The sequence below is a fragment of the Panthera leo genome, chromosome A2 (genome assembly GCF_018350215.1).
Source record: "Panthera leo isolate Ple1 chromosome A2, P.leo_Ple1_pat1.1, whole genome shotgun sequence".
Taxonomy (NCBI): Eukaryota; Metazoa; Chordata; class Mammalia; order Carnivora; family Felidae; genus Panthera; species Panthera leo.
In genome coordinates, this window is record NC_056680.1 from 38,254,345 (window position 1) to 38,278,850 (window position 24,506).

At 42.0% G+C, this 24,506-nt stretch overlaps 1 protein-coding gene and 1 long non-coding RNA gene across 12 annotated transcripts in view; both read right to left on the reverse strand.

Annotated features, from left to right (window-relative positions):
- The window catches only part of LOC122214569, a 29,372-nt gene extending 13,547 nt beyond the window's left edge, over nt 1-15,825 (reverse strand). For 2 of the 4 annotated variants that reach the window (XR_006199964.1, XR_006199961.1), the window contains exon 1: nt 3,208-5,806. This is a non-coding gene — a long non-coding RNA (uncharacterized LOC122214569). Of the gene's footprint in view, nt 1-3,207; nt 5,807-15,599 lie in introns of those variants that run through there. The other 2 variants (XR_006199962.1, XR_006199963.1) reach the window with 2 other exon arrangements.
- Nucleotides 1-24,506, reverse strand: part of FOXP1 (forkhead box P1) — a 465,483-nt gene that overhangs the window by 217,230 nt on the left and 223,747 nt on the right. For all 8 annotated transcript variants that reach the window (XM_042929976.1, XM_042929970.1, XM_042929971.1 and 5 more), the window contains one exon: nt 15,856-16,046. In XM_042929976.1, coding sequence (XP_042785910.1) covers nt 15,856-16,035 — 180 coding nt within the window. In that variant the 5' untranslated portion in view covers nt 16,036-16,046. The remainder of the gene's footprint in view (nt 1-15,855; nt 16,047-24,506) is intronic.

The following is a 24,506-nucleotide window of genomic DNA, read 5'->3' on the forward strand; positions in this document are numbered from 1 at the left end:
CCATTTTAGGGGGTTCACAATGGGGCAGGAGGTGCAGGCAAGTGCGAGAGAGCCTTGTAACATGACCTGATCATCAGCACGATAAAGGCAAGGAGAGAGGCTGGCATGCCGTGGGCAGGGGCTTAGGTTGAGGGACCCATCAGACGTAGGCTGGAAGTGGGGCTTGTCTCCGTGATCAGCTGTGTGAACTTGGGCAGCTAATTAAGTTTCTTTCTGTGAAGAGTAGGAATTTTAAGAGTACTTGGCTCACAGTATGCTTGTGAGAACAAACTGCCCTAATACAGGTACGAAGCATAAAGCTGGAAGGAGGGAACTTTAATAAATTTTACTGATATTACTAGCACTTTTCGTGCCATTACTATTACTGGCATGAGGACCCTTGACCCTTGAACAACACAGGTTTGAAGGGCACTGGTCCGCTCCCACCAATTTTTCCCCAGTATAACACAGTAAAGTCCCATCAATGTATTTTCTCTTCCTTGTGATTTTCTTGTTAACGTTTTCTTTTCTCTAGCTAACTTTATTTGTAAGAATTCAGTACATGATATCTACAACGTATAATACATGTTAATCAACGACTTATGTTATCAGTAAGGTTTCTGGTCAATGGTAGACACCGTTACTTAACTTTTGGGGGGAGTCAGAAGTTATATGCAGATTTGCAAGGGGCGGGTGCCACTAACCCTCACAGTGTTCGAGTCAACTGTCGATTGTCATTTCAAACCAATAAAAATGTGTGACAATAGGGATGTTTAAGATTAGTGATAAAGACAAGAAATGTACTTATTTACTGAAGATGGGTAGGCTATCATACCACGATGAAAGTTTCTTCCTAAGAATAATTTTTAGGGGTGCCTGGTTGGCTCAGTCGGTTAAGTGCTGACTTTGGCTCACGTCATGATCTTGCAGTTCTTGAGTTCAAGTCCTGCGTTGGGCTCAGTGCTGACAGCTTAGAGCCTGGAGCCTGCTTTGGGTTCTGTGTCTCCCTCTCTCTGTCCCTCCATGCTCACACATTCTCTCTCTCTCAAAAATAAAATAAACATTTAAAAAAAACTTTTTAAAGTAATTTTTAAGGAAAATGCCCAAATACTGACTTGGCTGGCAAAGTGGGAAGAAGGTGGAGGTGGGTGGGGGGAGGGGGTAAAGTTAGGAAAATAGCATTAATTAGACCATACACTATGAAATTCAAAACTAAGAATGTGAATTTTCCCCAAAAGCTATAAACACTAAATAGAAAATTAGGATGAAAAAGTGAACCGTGACGTACAAAACTTAGCCCTAACCATTCCCACTGATAACATTATGGCTAGCCATATTTTTTAAGGATATAGTTCCATGGTGAGAAGTTACATATTTTATAGGGATATGTAAAAATGTGAAGGAGTGATTAAGGGAAAAAGAGAAAAAAGAAAAGCGAAAGGCTAAGTCCATCACCAAAATGTCCACCGTTGATACCTCTGTAAACTGAGATCGGAGGCAATATAGTTTCTTCTTTCTCTGTTTTCCTAGCTGCATCCTCTAACCTTTCTACAATGAACGTGTAATTAATTGCACAGTAGAAAATTTGAAATTATTTGGTATTCCGTTTTCAATTGAAAACATCTGAATTACACCCAAGCCTTCCACACAGCCAGCACAGAGGATTTCACTCTGGGCTCTGGCACAGGGGATATTTTGTAGGCACTGGCAGAGTTAAGTGACTGTCCCGGCACCTCTTCCAGCACATTCCGCAGCCATTCCCTAATTGTGCCACAGTCGCTCTGCCAATATTTTATGGGAGTCTCACAAAATGCACCTATAGCTAGTTATACTCACAAATGGGAGCACCTCCTAAAATTCTGGCTAAAAAAAAAAAAAACCGACTCCCTCCCCCCCCTTCTTAATTCTTCAGAAACTTCCCCCAACCTTCCAGAAATAAGACAGGCCACAGAAGTCAAATATTATGTCCGACTGGAGCCTAAAAAGGGGGCTTGCCAGACAATGGCCTGGGGAAGCCACTTGTTAGGCGCAGGGTGTAATTATTTGCTATCCTGGTTCTAGGTACTAATCCCACAGAAATTACAGAAGGAGGGCAGTAAGGAGCCCTGAGACATAAAAATCATTGCCATGTGTAAAAACTTAGATGTTAAAAAAGAAAATGCAGGCACAAGAATTTAGCCAGAAAAAAAAAATAGACATGCCAATAAAAAAGCTGCTTCTTAAAATTTGGCTGGCAGTGTCCTCCCCCCTCCCCAATGGATACTCTTAGTAAAGAAAACATGGTAGGTTTTTTCTCCCTTGCCTGTATTTGATTTCCAATTAAAATTAAATATAAACTGAAACGCCACCTGGATTTTAGCAAAATCCAATCCCCACCCTCCACCGCTCCTTTTTCTTAAAAGAAGAACCTGGGCTTACATATACAAACATTTCGCTAAATGACCCGTGGCAAATTGCGTAATGCCAGTAAAAGTTGTGTTTTTTAAGTTATGAGCCCCAAAGATTTTATCTGAAATAAAACCCTGATTCAATTCAGATTCTGGAGGCAAACTGTGTCCTTAGCTCTGCCTCTAAATTTAAAACATTTGTGGTAGGGCCCCTTTAGTAACGTTGCTAGTAGGTATGCGGGAGAAATTCTGTATTTATTAAGATATATGTTTTCTTTTCTAAAATGGTAAATTGGGGCACTAATTGCCTACAAGAACGGATTCTCTGCAGTCTTCCTATAGAGGTCAGTTTCTAAATGAAGAGTGTGACTGTCAAACCGGAGTGTGTCCGTATTCCAATTAATTATCCCAATGAGGGAAGACACAAGAACTCTGGAATTCATGGAGGAGGGTTCTCCTTGGAGGTCTCTAACATGAATTTATTTCTACAATGCTCCAAGGTGATCAGGTTTGAATACAAACTGGATAGTGTACGTGGTGGAATATATGTTAAAGAATGGAATCGCCTTAAGAAACAAGTTGGTTCCCTCCTGGTCTATGACTTTGGATCCCTAAGATTTCAGCCCTGCTTTTTCCCTGCCCTCAGAAGATGTTAAGCAAGCACCATTCTAGAGTTGAGAGCACTCTATTTTAAAGGCTTGACTAATGTGCTAAGGCCTTTGTATATATATGTATGTTACTCAACGTACTTATACGCAACCCCACCCTAGAAGTTATCTCTATTACCCCATTTTACAGATGAAAAAAGTAAAGCTTAGAAAGACTGGCAAAACTCACCTACCTTCACTCATTCAGCAAGTAGTACAAATGAGCTCTGAACCCTTGCGAGGAGGATTCCAAAATGTCTCACGTGAAATGTTTCTCCAGCATTTTCTAGACTGAGGCAGTGAAATAAGTCTCTAGTGGAAATGCACGCGCTGGGTAAGCAACTAAGTACCTGTGTATATTACTGTCAATACAATACACGATTAAGTCCACAGGCTGGCTCCAATGACTATGCTTTTAGATGTGCTTCCTTTTGCAGCGGTTATCAAAATGCGATCCTCTAACGAGCAGCAGAGAATGAGTTAAAAGCATCAGAAAGGCAAATTCTTGCCCCCCCCCCACCAGATCCACAGAATAAAGTAGTCTGGGGGTAGGTCTAGCAATATGTTTTAAGATGCCCTCCAGATGATTCCAATACACATAAAAGTCTGAGAACCGCTGCTGAACGCTATACGACCTCTCAGTAAAAGCGTACCCCTGAATCAAAGGGTATGATTATCTTAAGCCTCTTGACACCCCATGCCACAGTGCCCCCAGAATGGGCTGCACGAACTTACACTCCCGGCAGCCACGAAAGGGAGTGCCAGCGTTATACGTATCATTTACTGTAACCTTTGCTGATGTAGTCAAAGATCTTCCAAGTAAAATTACTTGGGTTCTTTATTTAGAAGAACTCAAGAGTGTATAAACCTGGTGATTGCATTTGAACAGATACAAAATGGCTCTTAGAACCTGTGCAGAGTGCTTTCTATGACCTTACTTTCCAGAGTTTTCTTCAGAGCTGGCATTTATCGTGCTGCATTTAAGATATCCAAGAACTAATTCCAGGGACACATTGGTAAGCACTGAGAGCCAGAAGAGGAAACCTTTTCCAAATTAAAGATAGGTTACTAATATACTTAACACTAATTAAACACAGAAAAATCGAGGAACATTTGTCAAAACACTGAACCAGCAAGCAAATCTAATTAACAAGCAGTATGGACTGTATAGTGTTCTAATTGGGGGGTAGGGGGTTGGGGCAGGATGTGCCTGAAACGCACTGCAAAATTACACAAACACACGCACAAACACACACTTTTCACGGCAAAAGATGCTGAGGTTTCATCAGATTCACAAAGGAGGAACCGTAAACCTGCGATATGCATGCATGACGGAATTAAAGACATGGCCTTTGCTAGAGAAACCCTCCCACCTGGAAAACAAAAGAGATTTTCACTAATTGTGAGACCTCATGATAAGTCATCTGTCACACGCTGAAAACCAGAAAGAAGTAAGAACGTAAGAAAACAAAGAAGACAGACAGAAGGGAGAAAAGACAAGGCCATGCATTTCTAGGAAAGAGTGTCGGTTCATAAAAAGCTGGACTTAACCAATACCTTCAAATTTGACAACTATTTCAAAATTAGGTATTACGACTTCACTCGTTCTAGCTCTGTGACAAACAGAGGTGAATCAGCTAAAATTCAATATAAGACAGTATATAAAATATGGACACCACCAGCCAAACGACCAGCCTTGTCAGTCTCCATCTAATCTCTGGAGATCGTACGCTCAACTCAGGCAATGGTCTGTGTAAACAGATAGGCCCCAGGCCATTTCCTGGAGACCAATAAACTCAGATGCTGGCGTCCAGTATACACAACTTCTCCTTACCATATACCTGCAGTTGCTCCACAGTGGAAATCCCCCTTGCTTATCCCCGAGTTACAAATGGCAAAATGGCAGCGATACACCCTTGGGCATTTAGGTCATAAACCAAAGCCATACGGCTCACTATATACACCTTCTATCCATTATCTCCTGACCGAAAGGGTTAAATGAAATCAGCTGGTGTGCATGTGATGAGTTACTGTTTCTTAAATGGTACCAAGGGCTTCCGAAATCCCACCAACACAGTCACAAATAAACCCTTCCTCTCTGGGTTACTGAAGATTTAGTGCTTAAATCACTCATCTGTTGATTACTCACAGGCATCTCTTCTACAGCTTATCTTCATTTGCTTTGAAATTTTTATTGATATTTAATGCCTATGTTTATGTTCTGTTCCACTACAATTAGATTATAAATTTTATGAATTCAGGGAGATATTAAGGGTATTTCTTCATATATTCTGGGACTGTGAACATAATAAGATAGGCTCGTTTTTACGTTAATTTTCTCTGGTGAGAGAACCATGGAGTAGAACATGTACTCTTTGAGTGACACAGTGTCCAACCTCCATTTCCTCAGTGGGGTGGGGGCTGATTGTTCTTCTCACCACCAGTAACTCCAAAACATTTAATTTGTGAAATGCGTTCAGCTACGTGATGAGAAAGAAGCTGCAGATATGAGTGAACCAACAAGTGACTTTACCATGCCTGAAAAAGACAAAGTCATACATTGTGATACCTCTCTTTTTTTGAGGGATGATTGGGAAGGGAAGGAGGAATGATCCCTCAGGTCTTCACTTCATAGAAAGAGGAGAAGTTTCCAAGGGCGCCTGGGTGGCTCAGTCGGTTAAGCATCTGACTTCCCCTCAGGCCATGAGCTCCCAGTTCATAGGTTCCAGCCCTTTGTTGGGCTCTGGGCTGACAGCTCGGAGCCTGAAGCCTATTTCGGATTCCGTATCTCCCTCTTTCTGTGCCCCTCCCCTGCTCTCATGCATGCACGCGTGCTAATTTAAAAAAAAAAAAAAAAAAAGAAGAAGAGATGGTTCTGGAAGGTAACTCTTGCCACATTTGCCATTTACTAATTCAGGGGTCAAGAAACTTTTTCTAGAAAGGGCCAGGTGAGAAGTATTTCAGGTTTTGTGAGCTAGCCATTCACTGTCGCAATAATTCACCTCTTCTGCGGTAGGAAGAAAGCAGCTATACAGACAACGGTAAAGCAAGAGAGATGGTGGTGTTTCAATAAAACTTTTTTTTTTTCTTTTCTTTTTTTTTTTTTTAAGTCCAAGAAGGGAATTTACTAAATCTCAACTCTTCAAGGAAGGGCTGAACAGACACACCACAAAAAAAGGCGGGTGAGCAAGCAAACAGCATGAACAAGTGGATCCAGGAACTCAACAGCAGACAAGTCCTCCCCCCACCCCCTGCTCTTGACTCTTTCTAGCTCTTTCTTTCTTCTTCCACGAGATCCTTAAATGTTCTGAGTCTGTTTACTAAAATGGGGTCCCTCGGAGAAGGAAATGAGATAGCACGCTGCAAACAAACAAAATACCTCATTGGGTCCCTCAGAGAATTAAATGAGATAGCACGAGGCGAAGAAATAGAATACCACAGTGCTCAATAAATGTCAACAAAACCTTTCTTTAAAAAGATAGGTGGGGGCGCCTGGGTGGCGCAGCCGGTTAAGCGTCCGACTTCAGCTCAGGTCACGATCTCACGGTCCGTGAGTTCGAGCCCCGCATCGGGCTCTGGGCTGATGGCTCGGAGCCTGGAGCCTGTTTTCGATTCTGTGTCTCCCTCTCTCTCTCTGCCCCTCCCCCGTTCATGCTCTGTCTCTCTCTGTCTCAAAAATAAATAAACGTTAAAAAAAAATTTTTTTTTAAATAAAAATAAAAAAATAAAAAGATAGGTGGCCGTCTGATTTAGTTTGGCCTTGTGGCTTAGCTCCCCAACCCTGGTACAGTTTGCAGGTTTAACACAGCACTTTGTACCTAGAACCTGCCCAGTCAAGGTACTGAACAAATGCCTGAGACAAGTCTGAAATATTTCCAGAATATAACTGTGACAATCATAATTGTGAACGTCACATAGTCAGCTTATGCATGATGCCTTTCCCTCTCCGAACACATTCATGACAGAGTCAGTGTATCTGTAAATGCACGCGACATACACATGTAATACCCAGCACGAGCTCTGAGTTGGTAAGAGGAGTGTATATCCAATGAGATAATCAGAATATAATAAAAATGCACGTAAAGACATTTTCACTTACTACTTTTGGATGTTGAATGCCTATTGAGTTGAAATGGAAATATCATGAGTAGGATGAAAAAAATGAGGCAAGGTAAGCAATATTATCACGGTATTATTTATCATACATATTAGGATCCAAAATAGTCAGGAAAGAATGAGCATTATGTCATTCTCTCCCAGTCTTTAACCTTGTAAAAGGTTGTTGGGTTCGTATGCAGGATAACAAGAGTCAATACAAGAGGCTATAAAAATGGAACTGCGTCTTACCATGCAACCTTGAAAAATTAATACTTAATCATTATACTCATAAAAGGCCACTTCTGCCCTGTTTCAGGATGTTACATATTATTTTATTAAATTTTTCCAAAACTCTTTCTCCCTTTGGCTCTGAGACACATATATGGCTCTGCTGTTGAAAAGCAAAAGACATTTTACGCACAATTTTCCCTCTACTAGAAAGAGGTATATTGTGCCCTTCAGTGAACATAAAATTGATATTATCATCTCTTAGTTTATATCTCACTACTTAACCTTCAGATTAAAAGTTATTGGATTTGAATGACTCAGAAGACATCATGTCACCTTCCCTTCAACGTGGAGACAGGGGAGTTGGGGGTGAGAGGAGAAGGTACAGTGATAAAAACACGGATTTTGGACCAGCTGCCACTTCGCCTCTTCTGACAAGCAGCGGTGATACTGACGATTCCTTGCGCTTGTGTGGATGATGAATTGTGTGACAAATAGTCTACTTGGAGAAGCTTTGCGGGAGACGAATCTACGTCAGGAAGTTAATTTTATTTTGGGTACAGTTGAAAAGGAGCAGTCTAAAAATAGGGCTAAAAAGGGTTAATTCAAGGAGAACCTTAGGGTTACCACCTTTACAAAATCCTACCCCTGTTAGGCAGAAGAGACTGGAAAACATTCTCACAGAAGGATTAAAGACAACAGAGCTTCCTTCCCCCCATCTGCCTCTATCCAGGGCTCAACTTAAACACACAAACAAGGCCCTGACATCCCTAAGCAGTTGAATCTACACCCCGTCAATGAGTCTGCTGATAACACCAGCTGCTTAATAAGGACACATTGTATTTTTCCAACAAAAGAAACACAACATACACCCCTTTTCACCTTAAAAAACAAATTCATTCTAAGAAGCTTGTGTCAATATGAAGGAGACTTTATCAAAGATCTAACTTTGTAGTTTTGTTCTCCAAAAGAGATTAAGTCTGTCCCATGATCAATAGGGACACAAGCGGTTTATCAGCATTCCCCATGTGACTTTTGGAAGATATACTCATTAGTACCTGGCAAAGGCTAAAGGGAAAATGCTTGATGCAAATAAATACAAACAAACATACACAATCAAAATAGTGAGTTTTAGTGATAGAAGAGGATGCTGTTGTTATTTTAAATAGCCTTAAAAAAAAAAAAAAAAGAACTTTCCAAAATAAGTCCATTCCCTTCTTACAAATTACGTTTGTGCTTCATCATAGCACAACAACCAAACAGTGACAGGTAGGAAAGGAACATACATGGATTCTCCTCGATGCCCTTCTTTTTTCTCTTCTGTTCCCTGATGCCACCATTTTGCCAGTCATTCACATGGGAAATGGTGACCTACCCCTCATAACTGCCGCTGCTCAATGTTTTCACATCTAATTCAAAAGGCCCTGTTGATTTTCTCACACGCCCCTCAACGCTCTCTTGTGGCCACGGCCTTCCCTTCTCTTCCTATTTCATTCACTCACGGAGTCTGTCAAAGAACTGCTCTATGTCAGGTCCTGTGCTGTGTGTTGGGGAACATCAGGGAATGAGGAAGGGCCATCCCTGCCCTTGTGGGGCTTAAAGCTGACCAAGGGATTCAAATGTAGGAGGAGAAATGCAAGGGCAAGGGGGGACGGGTGATCAGTAAAAGCGAGCCCTCAATGAAATGAGGTGAGGTCTAGTGCCCATTACTAAATTCTGGACCAACTGCAAGAGCCTTGTGGATGCTACTCATCTCTCAGGGATCTCTTTGCTTCCAAGCCAGGCCAGCCCCAACCCTCTAATTTACCTTCAGCACCCCTCCCCTTGAATGGCCTCTCTTCACTGCTTAGAAACCTCCCCCATTTTATTTTTTTATTTTTTTTTTTTTTTATTTTTTTATTTTTTGAAACCTCCCCCATTTTAGAAACCCAAGCCTCCAGCAAGCTGACCCCAGATAACCTTGGAACCACCTTCCCAAAGCTCCCATCCTTGCATTTCAGGCTGTACCCCAAATTTGCTTTGCTGGCGTCTGTGCTGACTCCTTACACACAGGCACGCACCACGCAGATCAGTCAAATCAAAGAAGGTGCAACAAATGAACAAATGAATTTCAAGAACTCCAAAGCTAAGAGACAAGGTTAGCAAGGTATTTTCCAGGGCAGCACGTTTATTAGCTCACGTGGAACAAAGCTGAGGCCAGGTGAGTACGTGAAACTCTCTCCGCCACATTGTCTTGCAGAGGTGAAAGGAAAAAAAAAATGTGGTTGTATTTCTCTGAAGCAAATCAAACACAGTATTTAGCGAAGGGTCTCTGGAATGTTACAAGTAACACTTCATAATTACAATAGATTGGAGTTCAAAGAGCAAGTGATGAAAAGAAACTTTCTAATAGGGGGTTCAATTCCCTGTATAAACTTCCCTTTGGTGGCTCCATCTAGCACTCGCATTTATATTGCTATTCTACTTTGTCATAAAAGCAGTCACCTCGTAACCCTTTTTATCAAGTAATCTATGCGCTACCTAAAAGGACACTCGACTCCATCAGTGGAGTTATAGGTTTACGTTATACAAACATACCAATTCTGCCTGGTCAGCACCACTTGTCAATAAGCACAAGCAGTTGCAAAACAGCAAAGTAGGTTCCTTGCCTTCAGAGAACAGATAGGAGCCTGCCAGTTGTGCAAAACAACGCTAGCTAATCTGTCATCAAATTACCATTAAAGTCACACCTCCAGAAAGTTCAAAAAGAGATTTCTGATCAGACAAGAGATAGAGGGCGGTGGCATTATTGTTGTTGTTGCTGTTTATTATTATTATTATTATTATTATTATTATTGGCTCACAGGTCAGGGCTTAAAATTACCTGCTCAAAGTAGTGACGCCTCAGCTTAAAGTCCAAAGGGTACACTTCTCTCATGACGAAATGTGGCATCTGGGGTTCTATTCCCAGGCTCTCTTATGCACATGGCTTGCTTTTTGTTGTTTCTCATGCCAGCTTAACTTTCAGCGGAGAAATTAATGACACACAACTGTTTAGTAATCGAAACTTGAAAGGATTTCATACAGGGCTCACATCACAAGTTACATACATCTTTGACAATATTTTGATGAGAGGGAGGTCCAAACTCAAGGAGTAGAGAACTAAATTTAGCATTCAGGGTGAAAAAGGCCTTTTCCAGAAATAGCCACAAAAAGGAATTGAGAAAAGGGGGGAATCTCTTACTGTTGGGGCAGCATTTTCTTTATTGGTCACAATTATCTGAATCCCTGTCTCAGTTTTATCTCAATTTGTTCGTGTGGTCTGCGCTAACATTTTGGTGGCACTGATTCCTACTATACGTTTTTCATCATCAGTAATTTCTGTAATATTTGAACTCCACATTGTGTTCAAACAAGAATATATCTTGGAAGAGTGAGCCCTTTAAAATAAGGGTTTGAATTTTCACCCACCGGTGAAGGAAAGGGCTAGCCCGTATCACAGTACCTGCACCAAGGAGGGAACTTAAGAAATATTAATAATACCTTCTTCTACACTGCCTTCCAGAAGCTTCCATTGTCAGACACAGAAATGCTGACTATCTTTTCCCTTCCAATGGCATCAAAAGACCCTCCTTTCAGACACAGTCCCTGGCAGCTACAATGCAAAAGGCCACTTCGGGGCATTCCTAACAATGTTAATAGAGCAACGTTTTGCAAAGAGAAGAATGGTAAGGCCCAAGTGGCCACTGCGACCTGGCCTTCATACCAATCCACAGCTAATCACTTGGGCCTCCCTCTGTAGAGGGAGGAACAAGGAGAGTGATGGCCACTGTAAAGGCAGCACTGTTCCCACAAAGGAATATGGGGAAGAATGAGAAGCACAGAAATGTTTTCTTTTATGCGAGCTCACCGCCCATCCCAACACGGACAGATACTTCTTCCAGGCGCTGTTTTTCACAGAGGCACTGAAATCTGAAAAATGTTGGCAGGACAACGGCCCTCTTTTGCTCAGTATCCACTAGTCATTTCAGTAACAAGAACAAAATGAAGGAGAAATTCATTCTGCCATTTTGAAAGTCAAGAGAGGAATTTTCAATGGCCATATAACAGCTTAGGCTCAAGTGTTCACACCCTGGTCATTACAGTTTGTTTTCTCATATCCTGAGGACCCCAGGCTATCGACTTGTGATTCTCCCGTGCCTCTCTGACACTGTATTTTCCATATTCCCTGTGAATGTCCACAGCCAGATTTCCTTCTTGAGCTCTCTGACACTCACGCTGTTTCTCGGAGCTTCTCTGGCCCTGTGCAGTGACTCACTGGCAAAACACGACCCGACAAATCCTTCTTCCCTCTCATGATGTTTCTTTCAGAAGATACCTGCCCTTTACATCTCTCTTAACTCCTCAGCGCTCATTCGGTGTTTTCTCTCTTTCTTTTACATTATTAACAGGAAACATGTACATATACACATGCGTTGATGGCACATATGCATCTTTAGGGCCAAAAGGTCCAAACCCTCATGGCAAATGTCAAAGGACCAATGTCAATGGATGAAACAAATACTTCCCTGACTCACACTCTCTGAAGAATCTATATTCAATTCCCATATATGGTTTATCTATTTTTTAATGTTTTTCTCACAGACTACTTCTAAACTGCCCTCCTCCTATAAAACAATGGCCACACCTCAAAACCACAGCAACCAAAGCTCTCTCTATACTGATTTTCAGACAATAAAACTGCCAGGTGGTACCCAAAAAAAAAACCCCATCATTAAATGGAATGTTGTTAAGAAATAGCTGTTTTATTTAACAGCTATTCATTTTTATTGAATAAACATTTTCTAGTATGCATTCTGTTAATTGACCTGACAGCATATGCTGTATATGGAGAAACTTCTAAACATTATGCTCTATGTAATATGCTTATCTGAAAAAGCTCTCATTTGCAGCAATATGGAAATAAAATTCTGCTTTCTAAAATTCAAGACTTTTAAAACGCATTAATCCACACAGTTTATGAAATTGCTCTGGACATTTTAAAATCCTTTCTTTAGGAGAAAAAAAAAAACTTTAGTAATTGGTAATAGTATTTGTTGCCGAGTTTCCTAATGGAGTAGTGCATCTCCGATATGGAACTTTTACAGACCCGGGGATGGGGGGAAGGCATAATAGGAAATAAGAGGCAGTTATGGTATCGGGTGAAGAATTACCCGGTGGCTAAAAGAAATGTTCAGAAAGTCTATCAAATTACATTATTAGAAATCTATTGTTCTAATAGTTTCATGGCCTGGATAGAAGTCGACTTGAAACAGTACAGAGATAATACATTTAGTTCTGAGGAAGGAGGACGGGTTGGGAGCGTGTTGGCGGACTCGGCCAGCTAACGGCAGCACCTCTCCCTGGGTGATGGCTTCTGAGTGATGATGGCATCCCGCAGAACCACCAACTCCAAGGCCTAAAGGGCCACGAAGGAGCGTTGTTGCTAGATGGGAGCTGGGGCGGACTGGAGGGCTGCAGGCTCCCTGACTTGAGGACCAATTCATCCCTGAACAACTGTTGCCCTTGTAGGTATAATGGTCTATGGTCACCAGATCTTCTGATTTTTCAAGAGAAGATGGAAAAGCCAGATTCCCGCCACCTTTCGAGGTTGTCAGCTATGAACTTTTTTTTTTTTTTTTTTTAACTATCCTGTTTGGACCTAATTTAGCCAACCTACAGACCAATCCCAGTCTAGAAGTCACTCCTTCCACAGCTAATCTTTGTGAAAGCTCTCCATTCTGAAAGGGCACTTGCTATCATTTGTAATTATCTTTGGTAATAAGAATCAAACATGGAAAGGCTTGCGTTTATTTAAAGTCCTGGCACTAGGTAAAAATTCTCCCTACATCATCAACGATTGCACTGGTGCAACTGGAAAATCCTATAACATTCAGTGTTACACACAGCATAATTAACTCATTTTCATACCAAGCCCTTTTAAGCCACATCTTTTTGTTCCATGGACTTCTAACATATCTTACAGTTCTAATTCTCTTCCACTGTCCTACATTAATCAAAGCTGTAACCCCTGTTGTCTTTGTGCTACAGAATCAGAATGTGCCCCTGGCGAGGAATGGGGGAAAAGTCAACAGGAATTAAATTTCAGTGCAACTGTTTACTCAACTGTGGCCTGCAGTTATTGAAATTTTATCCGTGGTTTTGTGTGACTACCGCAGTAATGAATTCAGCATGGCTGTGATTTTCTCACTGCTGGGATTCGCACTTCAAGTAAAAACCTGTAGAATAAGAATGACGAAAACAACCCGAGTCCATCACGCGGACCCTCACATTTCTCAAAAGGGCTTCATTATTGCAGTTTTTAGGCTGGAAAGACACGGTGATAGTCCCGCGAAACTTTTTCAGCCCTGTAGTGTTTTTCTCATTTCATCTACAGACTTTCTTGTCCTCCAACAACCTGTTAAGAACCTCATTGTACACTCAAAGGGGTCGCACAGCTGTCGGTATTTTATTTTACAAGACTGAAAAGGCCTGTGAACCACAAGATGTGGGGTTTTAGCCACAATGATAAACCCAACTACTTTGTTTCTTCCTAAATCATATCAATAGCAAATAAAAGTAAAATTGTTACAAAAAGTATTTACATAGAGTCTCAAAGTACAATCAAAGGTTTTGACATCCATAACACAGAACAGCCTATTTTTCAAAGTGCTCACAGACAAGATAAGGAGGAAAGATGTGAATAATTTTTACTGATGCTTTTTATGGAAGATGCTGTTAAAATGCACTTTCAAAACTGTCTATGAGGCCAATGTGTTGTTGCTGTTATTGGTGTAGGTGTGTGTGTGTGTGTGTGTGTGTGTGTGTATGAGTGTGTGTGTGTTGATGGTATAGATGTAGAGATTTTGGCTGACTTACTACTTTTAAGACAGTAAATGATTTTCAGTTCTTCATATAAAACTCTGAAGAAGTGAATTTCCCATGTATTTAATGTACCTTAAATACTAAGTATGTGGGATTCACACCACATAGGTCAAGAGCCCCACCTCAGCTGCTCCATAATGAACCAGGCGATCTTGGACTCTGTAGGGCAAGGTCATAGAAAATGGCACTCCAAAATACCAACTGTTCCTTCTCAATATAACCAGAAATATCTGAGAACACCACGTGCATGATACACGCACATCCATGGATACCTTTCTACCATTTCAGCATAGTTTTTGCGAACCTCAGTGGTTAGAATCCAGCCATTTGAATTCATTTAAGTGCATAAACGTTACAGACAACATATATCATGAATCCCAGCTGATGGGATGCCCAAGGTGCGTGCACAGACGGTGTGGACTGCCAGTGGGAGAGGCCGAGTCACTCAGACGAAGCCCTCTGAATTAAGACCTCAGCTTGTCTGTCAGTTCCCTTTTCTTTTCTCTATTGTCTATCTTGCCCCCAGCAGGTCCCATGCTCTCACATCGATGCCACTAACTTCTATGTAACGATTCTATGTATTTTGAAAAATTCTTAGCAAGAAGAAAACAAAACACGTTGAGAGTCTGTCAAAGGCTATATAATCTAATACAAAAAGGGATTCCCTTCTACTTGTCTAATACAGATTCCAAGAAAATAGCATGAGAAAAGGTTCGCCTTCCTCCTCCTCATCTCCCAATGATTTCTGTTTCTTTCCGAAAAGCCCAAAGACATATCATTCTTTTTTCAGCTTTTTGCAAAGGCACCGTAACTACGTACTGAATAAACGAATCAAGGACTAGGATGGAACAAAAACAATCCATTATTAACAAAAATAAATCATACTTCCTGATTCCAAGAGACGCTGGAGAAACAATCCTGTCCTCGAGTGGATGCTATTTACTGACTTGAATTTCCCTCCACACTTTGGCCACACAACACATTTCCTGGGTCACCTTTACCATTTGGAAATATTTAATCATATCCACTGACATGCCTTCAAAGGATGTAACAATGAGTATGTCCCAATTTATATGTATTTTGGGGAGCCACCAATAAGAGGTCATTGAAAACATTAACAGGATCTAGCCACATACCAACTGTCACATGTACACAAGCCACATGCGTCAGCGGCCCGCACCCCTAAATGCTACAGGTAGCAGGAAGCCATCTCTTCCACTTAGGTCTGTGTTTCCCCTGTTATCTACCCATGCCTGCCTGCGTCTGTCTCTATTCTCCTTATTCACCTACTCAATCTTAGACCCCTTAATCTGTGCCCTTCTTCACAAGGCTTCATACGCCTGTTTATTATTATTACTTTTTAATTCAAGCACGGGGAATCCATCTCTCCAAAAGATTCACTGTATTGCAAGGAGGGCACCTTCAGGCGCACACAGTTCGGGCTGGGAGGGGTGCCGGGGGGGGGGGCGGGGGGTCCACTCCATCTCACTGTTAAAAACGGTTAACACTGGACTCCCGAGGGCTTGAGAAGCGGCCTCTCGGGCCCACGGGCGCGGAAGGGGAGCGGGCGTGTGGGCGCGCGGCGCCGGGGGCGCGCGGCGCGGGCACAGTACCTGCTGCTGCTGCTGCTGCACGTGCGCGAGGTCGGCCGCCCCCGCGTCCGCGGCCGGCGTCTCCCCGTTGGACCGCCCCTCGCGAAGCCCGGCGCACGGGAGCAGGTGGTTGCCGCCGCTTGACCCGTTCTGGATGGCTGAACCGTTACTTTTTGTCTCAGTCCCAGATTCTTGCATCATGACTCAAAAACCTGAGAGAGGGATTTTCGGGGGGGGGGGGGGGGGGGGGGGAGAAAGAAAAAAGCAGCTGTTAAAACAGTTGTTGTGCACCAGGGGAAGGGCCCTGCCTTCCTTCCACGCTGCCAAACTCCGTAAACAGTTGTCATTTTCTTTCACTCGGTGTGGCCCTGCCAGCGGCTGAGTCCCCTGGTTTGGGGGGACGGAGGTGTCAGGCCAACTTCAAGTTTTAGTCGTAAGCGGTCCTTTAAATAGGCTTTTTCCCCTTGGGGGGGGGGGGGCGGGGAAGACTTCTGGGTGAATTCAGGATTTATGGTTAAATTTCTGTGACTGTATCTCGATGTTTTGCTCAAAAACCAGAAAGTCGTTCTGCGCAGCATATTAGGTGTAACGTTAAATTTTACTACGTGCGGGCTCTGGGGGGGGGATGCCACACTCCTGGAGGAATCTTCTCCAACTTCAGTCTATCAAGACTTGACACACACTCCCGGGAGGGCCCCCCCCCCCCCCCCAAGTAATTCGAGCTGAAAACCCTTAGGGGTCAAAAGCCAAAGAACATTTAAAGATTCGTACTCCTCGGAATCATTCAGGTACTGAAAAGTCTTCAAAATGGGCCATTCCAGTAAGATAGTCCACGTTGAGGGAGAAAAAAATCCCCACTTCTCAGAAGCCAAATAAATTCAGACTCTGATCATTGTCCTATGGTTAAAATTGTCCTAAGAAATCCCATTCAAAGTTAGGTGTTTCTCATGCTGGATTACTAACCTCTAGAGTTTGGTTTTAAGGCCTGAAAGGTCTGGGCCTTCTTATATTTACTTTGGAGAAAATCTGGCCTAGGCAGGCCAGGAAAAAAAAAGTCTGAATTTGAAAGTACAAAATGTCTAATAAAAAGCACATATATATATGTGTATATATATATATATATGTGTGTGTGTGTGTATATATACACACACACACATATGTATAACACCATATATATATACGGTGTTATATATATATATATATATATAACACCGTATATATATATGTGTATATATATATATATATATATATATATATATAGTACAAGGTGTAAGTACCCAGAGGATATCAACTGCATGCAAATACAGTCCACATTCTGCCTAGTTACTCTCTAGGTACAAAACCATTCTCCTAGGCAGCCAATTCAGCTCTCAGCAAAGGCGTCTGATGATGACAAAAGATACAGAATAATATTTACTAGTACCAATTATTACCATCGATTGATCACCAGTGTTGGACCAAGCCCTCCTGCAGCTGATTTATGTATATTCACCAATTTCCTTCTGAATGCAACTGGTATCTCTAGTTTGCACATGAGAAAACTAGGGCTCCCTGAGAACTATTTTCATTTGCCCAGCATAAATCTCAGCTAGCTATGGTGCAATCAAGATTTAAACAAGTTCAGTCTGGTGTCAAAGTTCTTAACCATGTCTTTTCCTAAAGCTGAGGTGCAGTGGGGAGCAAACAATGGAAATGGCAGGGTCGTACTCCAAATTCAGAGACTAGGACTTTGAACAGGAAAAACAACAGTCACTTAACGGGCTTGACAGTTCAAACATCAGAGCTGAGAAATGTCTGAATATTAAAACTTTAATGTGAAATACCAACCTCGGATAAAAGGGCTGAAAACTTCCAACACAAATATTTTTGCATCATGGAAAGACAATATTATTAACCAGCGTTACAGACTCCTCCCCTCCACATGAAATAGGTGACAACAGGGAAATTAAAATACCTGGGACATCTTTACAGGAGGCTGCCCTCTTGCCAGAGGTTGGGTTAAATCCCTTTTCTATAGACTTCCATGAAAATCTAATGAAAAATTAAAAGCAGAAAAACTGACATCTTTCTTCATTTCCTTTCAGTGCATGGTATGATCCAACTTGAGTACAAACTTCATAAACCCAGAGGACTTATTTTTTAAAGTTAATTCAGTCCTGAAGGGGATTAAGAATGGCATTTTTTGTTAACAGGTGGGAAACAAAGTCAGAAGCAACAGCTGATTCACTCTCTTCTCCTTAGATCAGACTTTCCAGTAATGAGAGTCCTTTAAAGAGTGCATTCATATCTTTACTGTCCGTAGAGCGTAAAATCTATCAAAAATACAAATAAAAGTTTCTCTAAGATATAAGAACCAGGCGTGCGAGCACCTTGTTCGTTGCCAAAAAAGGAATTAATTTGTCACAGCGAGGATTTTTTTTTTGTACCCCCTCCAATGTTTCAGTTTCTGTTTCACAAACATGCCCATTTGTATAGAAACAAAGGAAAAGACAGTGGTTAGGTATTTAAGGGAGAAAATGGTGGTCTTAACAGTAGTTAACAAGGAAATTCACTGAATTCTTAGGGTATGTCACAAGCATACCTAAAGAAAAAACAAACTTTTTTTTTAACTTTCTGCAAGGCCTGTACATTTCATATCAGGGAATAGGGAGTAAAAGACAAAAGAGAAAAACACTGCTTACAAAAAATCTCTACCTGCCCTCAGAAAATGGGGCATATTTAGCCAGATGTCAGGTCCCCGGGGAGCAGAGATACAGGAAGAAGACTGCTTTCAAAGCCTGTGGCCATCGGGACGCCTGACCTCAGAACAGGTGTCTAAGAGACTGGCCCTGGTTCTGTTTCCTTGGTTTGACACCGTGGTGGTGGGTGGATTAAGAACAATCTCCAATCCACAATTTGATGAGAAGGTTTTGCTCTACGCAGTTCTAAGAAGACTGCCAAGTCCTCCAGGAGAAGTTTTGCAGGCATCGTGCCAAGCAACTTGGCTTGCAAATCGGGTCTGTGAGAGTGCAGGCATTGGGACCGAAATTGCATAAAGGATTATTTTGGTCTGAGGATGTCCTTAATTAGTCAAGTGCTAACAGTAGTATGTAGGTTGCAAGATTTAAAATTTCCCATAATCTCCCACACCAATCAGGAGAAAACAGCTTTTTGAAAAGCACATGTGAAAAATTAGGAGTGTCGATGTCTAAGAACATTTCTAACAATATCTGGGCTGGCAATACTTCTTTCTATGGAATGTTCCAAGCCATTTAATAAGGCTTTATGTCTGTACAGCACTTCACAAACTACCAGGCTCTCTGAGGTACTTTTCAAACTCGTAACGAGTCCATCAGGGAGGAAAAGGCAGGTGAAGTTTACCCCCATTTTACAGATAAGAAAACTAAAGCTCAGCGGGTCAAGGAAAAGATGCAGCCATAATAATTTCCCATTTCAGACATGAATTTGACCATTCGATAAGTGCCAGAGAATTCCCCGTTTGCAAAGTCCTGTGCAGGGCAGTGAATTAGTAAATCGATGAAAAGAAAACTAATCCCCACAAAGACAGTAGGAAGCTGGCAGGTGGACACAGAAAAGCATTAAAATACAAAGATGAAAGTGTCGGCATTCTTTAGCAAACAACGTTATTTGTCTTCTTCTATTGAGTTTTACAATTTGAGCATCACATTTGAAAGCTGGTCAACGTACAGGAGAGGCGTGTGTGTTCTCTAATGCCAAACCCTCTTTTCTTAGAGGGAAGCTGTCACAGACCCTCAGTCTGTATCACCTCCACTTCCCTCTGGGACTCCCTGTGCCCAACGAGCTGCTTTACTCCACAGCGAATCGAGAACAAGAAATGATCCACAATCATCCCAAGTGCATGGACATGAAAGCATGTACCTAGAAGACACGACCACCCCGTAGCCACCAACAAGCCCCTCCAGACGCAAAGACAAATCCTCCTCTGGCTTCCTCTGAATGAGCTGCGTCTGTTTAAGTCACATAGGATCCATTCACCACAACCCTAAGAAGGCTGATGCTGTAATCCTATGGATGTCAGAAAGCTTAAGCAGCCAGAATGGCCACTTCTTGTCTTGCCTGGAAACATGACAGAGCTACTGATTTTAAAAGATCGATTTTTGTGCTGAAGGAACATACAGAAAGGGGTAAGAACAGAGTTTAGCATGCTTATTTATTGTCGTTGCCAACAGAGCATACTCTGGAAGTATTCTGGAAAATTCATAAGGTCTAGGCCAATGTATTTATAGTAAATTAAAGCAATGCTTTATTATTATGATTATTTCCTTGGTTACAGTGTTGATGCTGAAAATTTAGGGAAAAACAAAGCCCTTGTTATCATATGCTTGTGAAAGATTTTAAGCTAACAAAAAGTTCAGTCTCGATTCCAGGGCAGTTAATTAAGGTTGACCAAGTCAGGCAGAAGTAAATTAACTTGGCTGATCAATTATTTATATGAAGCAGAATAAATGCCCTTAAAGAACTTGGTCTGTTCATGAAAGGATGTGTAAATTAAACTAAACATAGTTTTGTAAAATGTATTTCTACTTCTATGGGGAGAAGAGAACAGAAGTTAATGGTGAAATCACTTTTTAGGAAAATGATGCCAGAGATAACGTGGTTCTCCTCCTATCCAAAAGGAAAGATCCTCTTTCTCATTGTTCATCATGTGCCATGAAAGAAGGAAAATGGAATGCGTTTGAAGAGCTAAGAGAAGCTCCTGGAAAGGAAGAGAGGGAAATGAAAAGAGGAAGGGGGTTGGGGAGGGAGGGACAGAGAAGGGGAAGGAGGAGAAGTGAGAAGGAAGGAGGGACAGACTGAGGGATGAGAAGGAGGGAAGGAGGAAGACAGTAACTCTAAGAATGGAGAGACGATGTGAATTTTTGTAATTTGGAATCACCGAACATCATCGGTTAGACTCTGTGCAGGGTTTGCAGAATGGACAAGAATAAAGGCGGGAGTGTGTCTAAGCTCTAGTTCTAAAAGAAGTACTGATGTTGCATCAGGATGATTCAAAATCCATACTGATCATCACGTTCATGCCATCAGGAAAGAAGAAAAACTTGTCCATATGAAGATATAACGCATACATTTACTTCTGGGTCTCATCGGGTAAATGAACCGTTCCCTTTCAATGTGCAAATGGTTTACCTGGCAACATAATACACATAAAGGAGTTTTAAATTTTTTTTTTTCAACGTTTATTTATTTTTGGGACAGAGAGAGACAGAGCATGAACGGGGGAGGGACAGAGAGAGAGGGAGACACAGAATCGGAAACAGGCTCCAGGCTCTGAGCCATCAGCCCAGAGCCTGACGCGGGGCTCGAACTCACGGACCGTGAGATCGTGACCTGGCTGAAGTCGGACGCTTAACCGACTGCGCCACCCAGGCGCCCCCATAAAGGAGTTTTAAAGAGCAAAGTGCAGCTGAGGGACTTCTTCCCCAGCAGCAGGCAAAGAGCACGGTGGTAGGACACTAACCCAGCACCTTCCTCTTAATCCTCTTGCAAGATTTTGAATCCTCCCATTCAAACTAGGGACTCAAGAGCAGAGAGCAACCCTGAGGAAAGTCGAATGGAGACTTTATGTTTCCTAGCATGAGGCACAGAGAAGACGAAAGACTGGTGGGGGGATTAGGGAAGAAGGTGAAGAAAGGGCAGGATGGAAGGGCCACAACTGGCCCCAAGATGCAGATTTGTTATCCCTAAGTGAGGATTTCATAGCATATTCTTGAAGGGGAAAAAAAGCGGGGGGGGGGGGGGGGGGGAGGAAGAATGAAATAAGAGAAAAAAGTAACACCAGCTGATTAATTTCTCACTGAGATCACTCCCACAAGTTTTGAACGAACACTTCAGACACTACTGTCCGTCTATCCACTGCCCCCACTGGCAGGGGCCCCAATTTCACGGAAAGACTATCCAAGGGTCAAGTTTAGGAAGAGAAGTCAGTGTGCCGCCTTGTGTTATGAAAGCACTATCTTCCAATACCAAATTTTCATAATTATAACAGAAAGGCGTAAATTTTCTAATGCATGGCAGTTCAAAAAGTAATCAAGGGAATGAGCCGGAGGGCTATTTTAATGTGTGCAAAGCTAGTGACCCACAGTAAATGGGAGGTAAGCTACAATGAATGCAAAGTAATGTACGCATACTCAAGTCCTGCTCTGATGAGGGACGGCTAAAATTAACACCCAATTAATTTCCGAATTGACAAACAAATGAAACCCATAAATCTACTTTCTCATTAATTTTCTTGTGGCATAATTTAAAGCAGTAATATGAGGGCAAAAACTGAGCATTATCCATCATAAATATCAAAAAGATAGCACTGTAACACCATAAATTATGCATATTACCTGTTGTTAAAAATGATTTATGTATTATCAACTTTATCGTGCACTGGAAATATCTAGATCTATCTTTAAAAATCTAGAATTTCATTTAGCGCTCAGGAAGAAAAAGTCCAGGAGCAACGAAATAGTCAAAAACGCGTCTTAAAAAAAAATAAAGGCTACTTATATAGCCATATGCGAGTTGAGGGCAAAATTGGAATCCTTCAGGCTGAGGATACCATGGAAGTGTCAGGCTGGGCGTCTCAACAGAGAAAGAAACAGCTCCAGGAGCACGCCTCCCACAAAGCCCTGGTCCATGTGTCCTAAAGGAGCATTTCCTAAAGGAAATGCGGGGCTTGCTGTGGGAAAAGGAGTGGGTATAGGCAAGGATGCCCTGAATACACCTCAGAGAGTCAGAGGGGGAGAGCCCAGGGCTACAGGTGCTCAGATGGGCGAGAAGTCTGGGAAGAAAAATGGGCTCATTGTTAATAATGCAATATGGTAGCATTCTTGCCTTTATAGTTCAAAGGAGGAGAACAAAAAAGAAATAGGGACTAGTTTGTATTTATCAGCCAAAGGGTGCCCGGGTGGCTCAGGAGTTACAGATCTGACTTCAACTCAGGTCATGATCTCACGGTTCGTGAGTTTGAGCCCCTCATTGGGTGAGCTCGTGCCCCACTTCGGGTAAAACACGAGCCCCAGGTGAGCCCCACTTCTCTGTGTATTTTGGAAGTGCTCTGTATTTATCAAGTAAATGGATGAAGAGGCATTCAGAGTAAAACGATCCCCTTCCTGGCCTCTCCACCTCCATTTTGTTAACAACAACTTTAAAAAAAAAAAAAAACAAAAAACCTTCATTTTCAACTATATTTTCAGGTATACCTTATATATACAGTAGCTCTCCTTATCCATGGGGGACACGTCCTGAGACCCCCAAAGGATAGATAGTACCAAACTCTATATACACTATGTTCTCTTCTATATACCTACATACCTATGATAACATTTAACTTAGAAATCAGGCTCAGGAAGAGGTTCACAATAATAAATAATAGACTAGAATAATTATAATGATATAAACTAATAAAAGCTATGTGAATGTGGTCTCTCTCAAAATACCTTATCGTACTGTACTCACCCTTCTCCTTCTTGCGATGACATGAGATGATAAAATGCCTACATGATGAGCTGAAGTGAGGTGTCTGACCTAGGCGTTGTGACACATCCTTCTGACAGTACCTCGGAAGGAGGATCATCTGCCTCCTAACACCAGCTGACCACCGGTAACTGAATCCACAGAAAGCAAAACCGTGGATACGGGGGACCACTGGGGTAGGGATTTAAATACATAACTGCTGAATTTTTAGGCAAATGACTGAATGACATTGGAGAAAACTCCAAGTCCGACCTGCCAATCAAATGAGATCAAAAGCTTGTGCTGGCCTCCACCTTTATGTTCCTACTTTACAACTACTCCCAGTCCTGTACTTCCTTTGGAAAGTCTAATCATTTTGGATTTCTGAAACTCAGAAACTAACTTAAGCCATTACATCATTTTAAGTCACAATGGAAGGAGGATGGTCCCAATCGTTGAAAATTTAAAGATCATCAATCAACGAAAAACTCCACGCAAAGCCATGGTCGAGAGTTAATATTCAATTCAGCTGGACTGGAAAAAGGTAGCGAGCAGGATGTTTAATTTTCCCTGTAGTGCATGACTCACAACAGAGTTAGAGGAATAGGGTGGTAATAAAATAATGTTCCTAACAAAAACATGATTTCCCTTCTCTACCAGGCTTTCGATGTAAAGACAGAAGATTTTGCATTTCCCAAGAAAAGGAATTCCTGAATTCCAAACCCAAGGCAGCAACCTGTTCAGAGGAAGTGTGTGGGTCTCTCACAGACTGTGTTAATCGAACTTTTAGAGTCTTTGTAAGTCATCAATAAGTGCAGATAAAGACACCCACCCCTGTAAAAGTTACAAACGTCCAATTTGTATTTTCAGAATGTCAGCTACCGTGGGTCTTGTTTCCCTTCCCTCCTGGTGGACGAGAGTTTAAGTGCTGTAATCATAGCAACTGTGGGCAAACCAAGGAGGTTAGAAAGGAGCCGCTCTAGGAAACAGAAGTACAAAGGAGAAGGCACACCCACTCCCGGGCATATTAATCCAGACGGACTCAAATAATGAAACAGAGACCAAAAAGGAGCTTTGCCAATCCTGTGCTAGGCTGTTGGCGTGGTCACAAGGAAGCCTCTGCAGCTTAGGGTACGACGGGGCCAGGTGTTCTAGGGAGCTTAATTAAAATGCATTGTGACAGAACCAGAGTTGAAGTTTGAGAATGA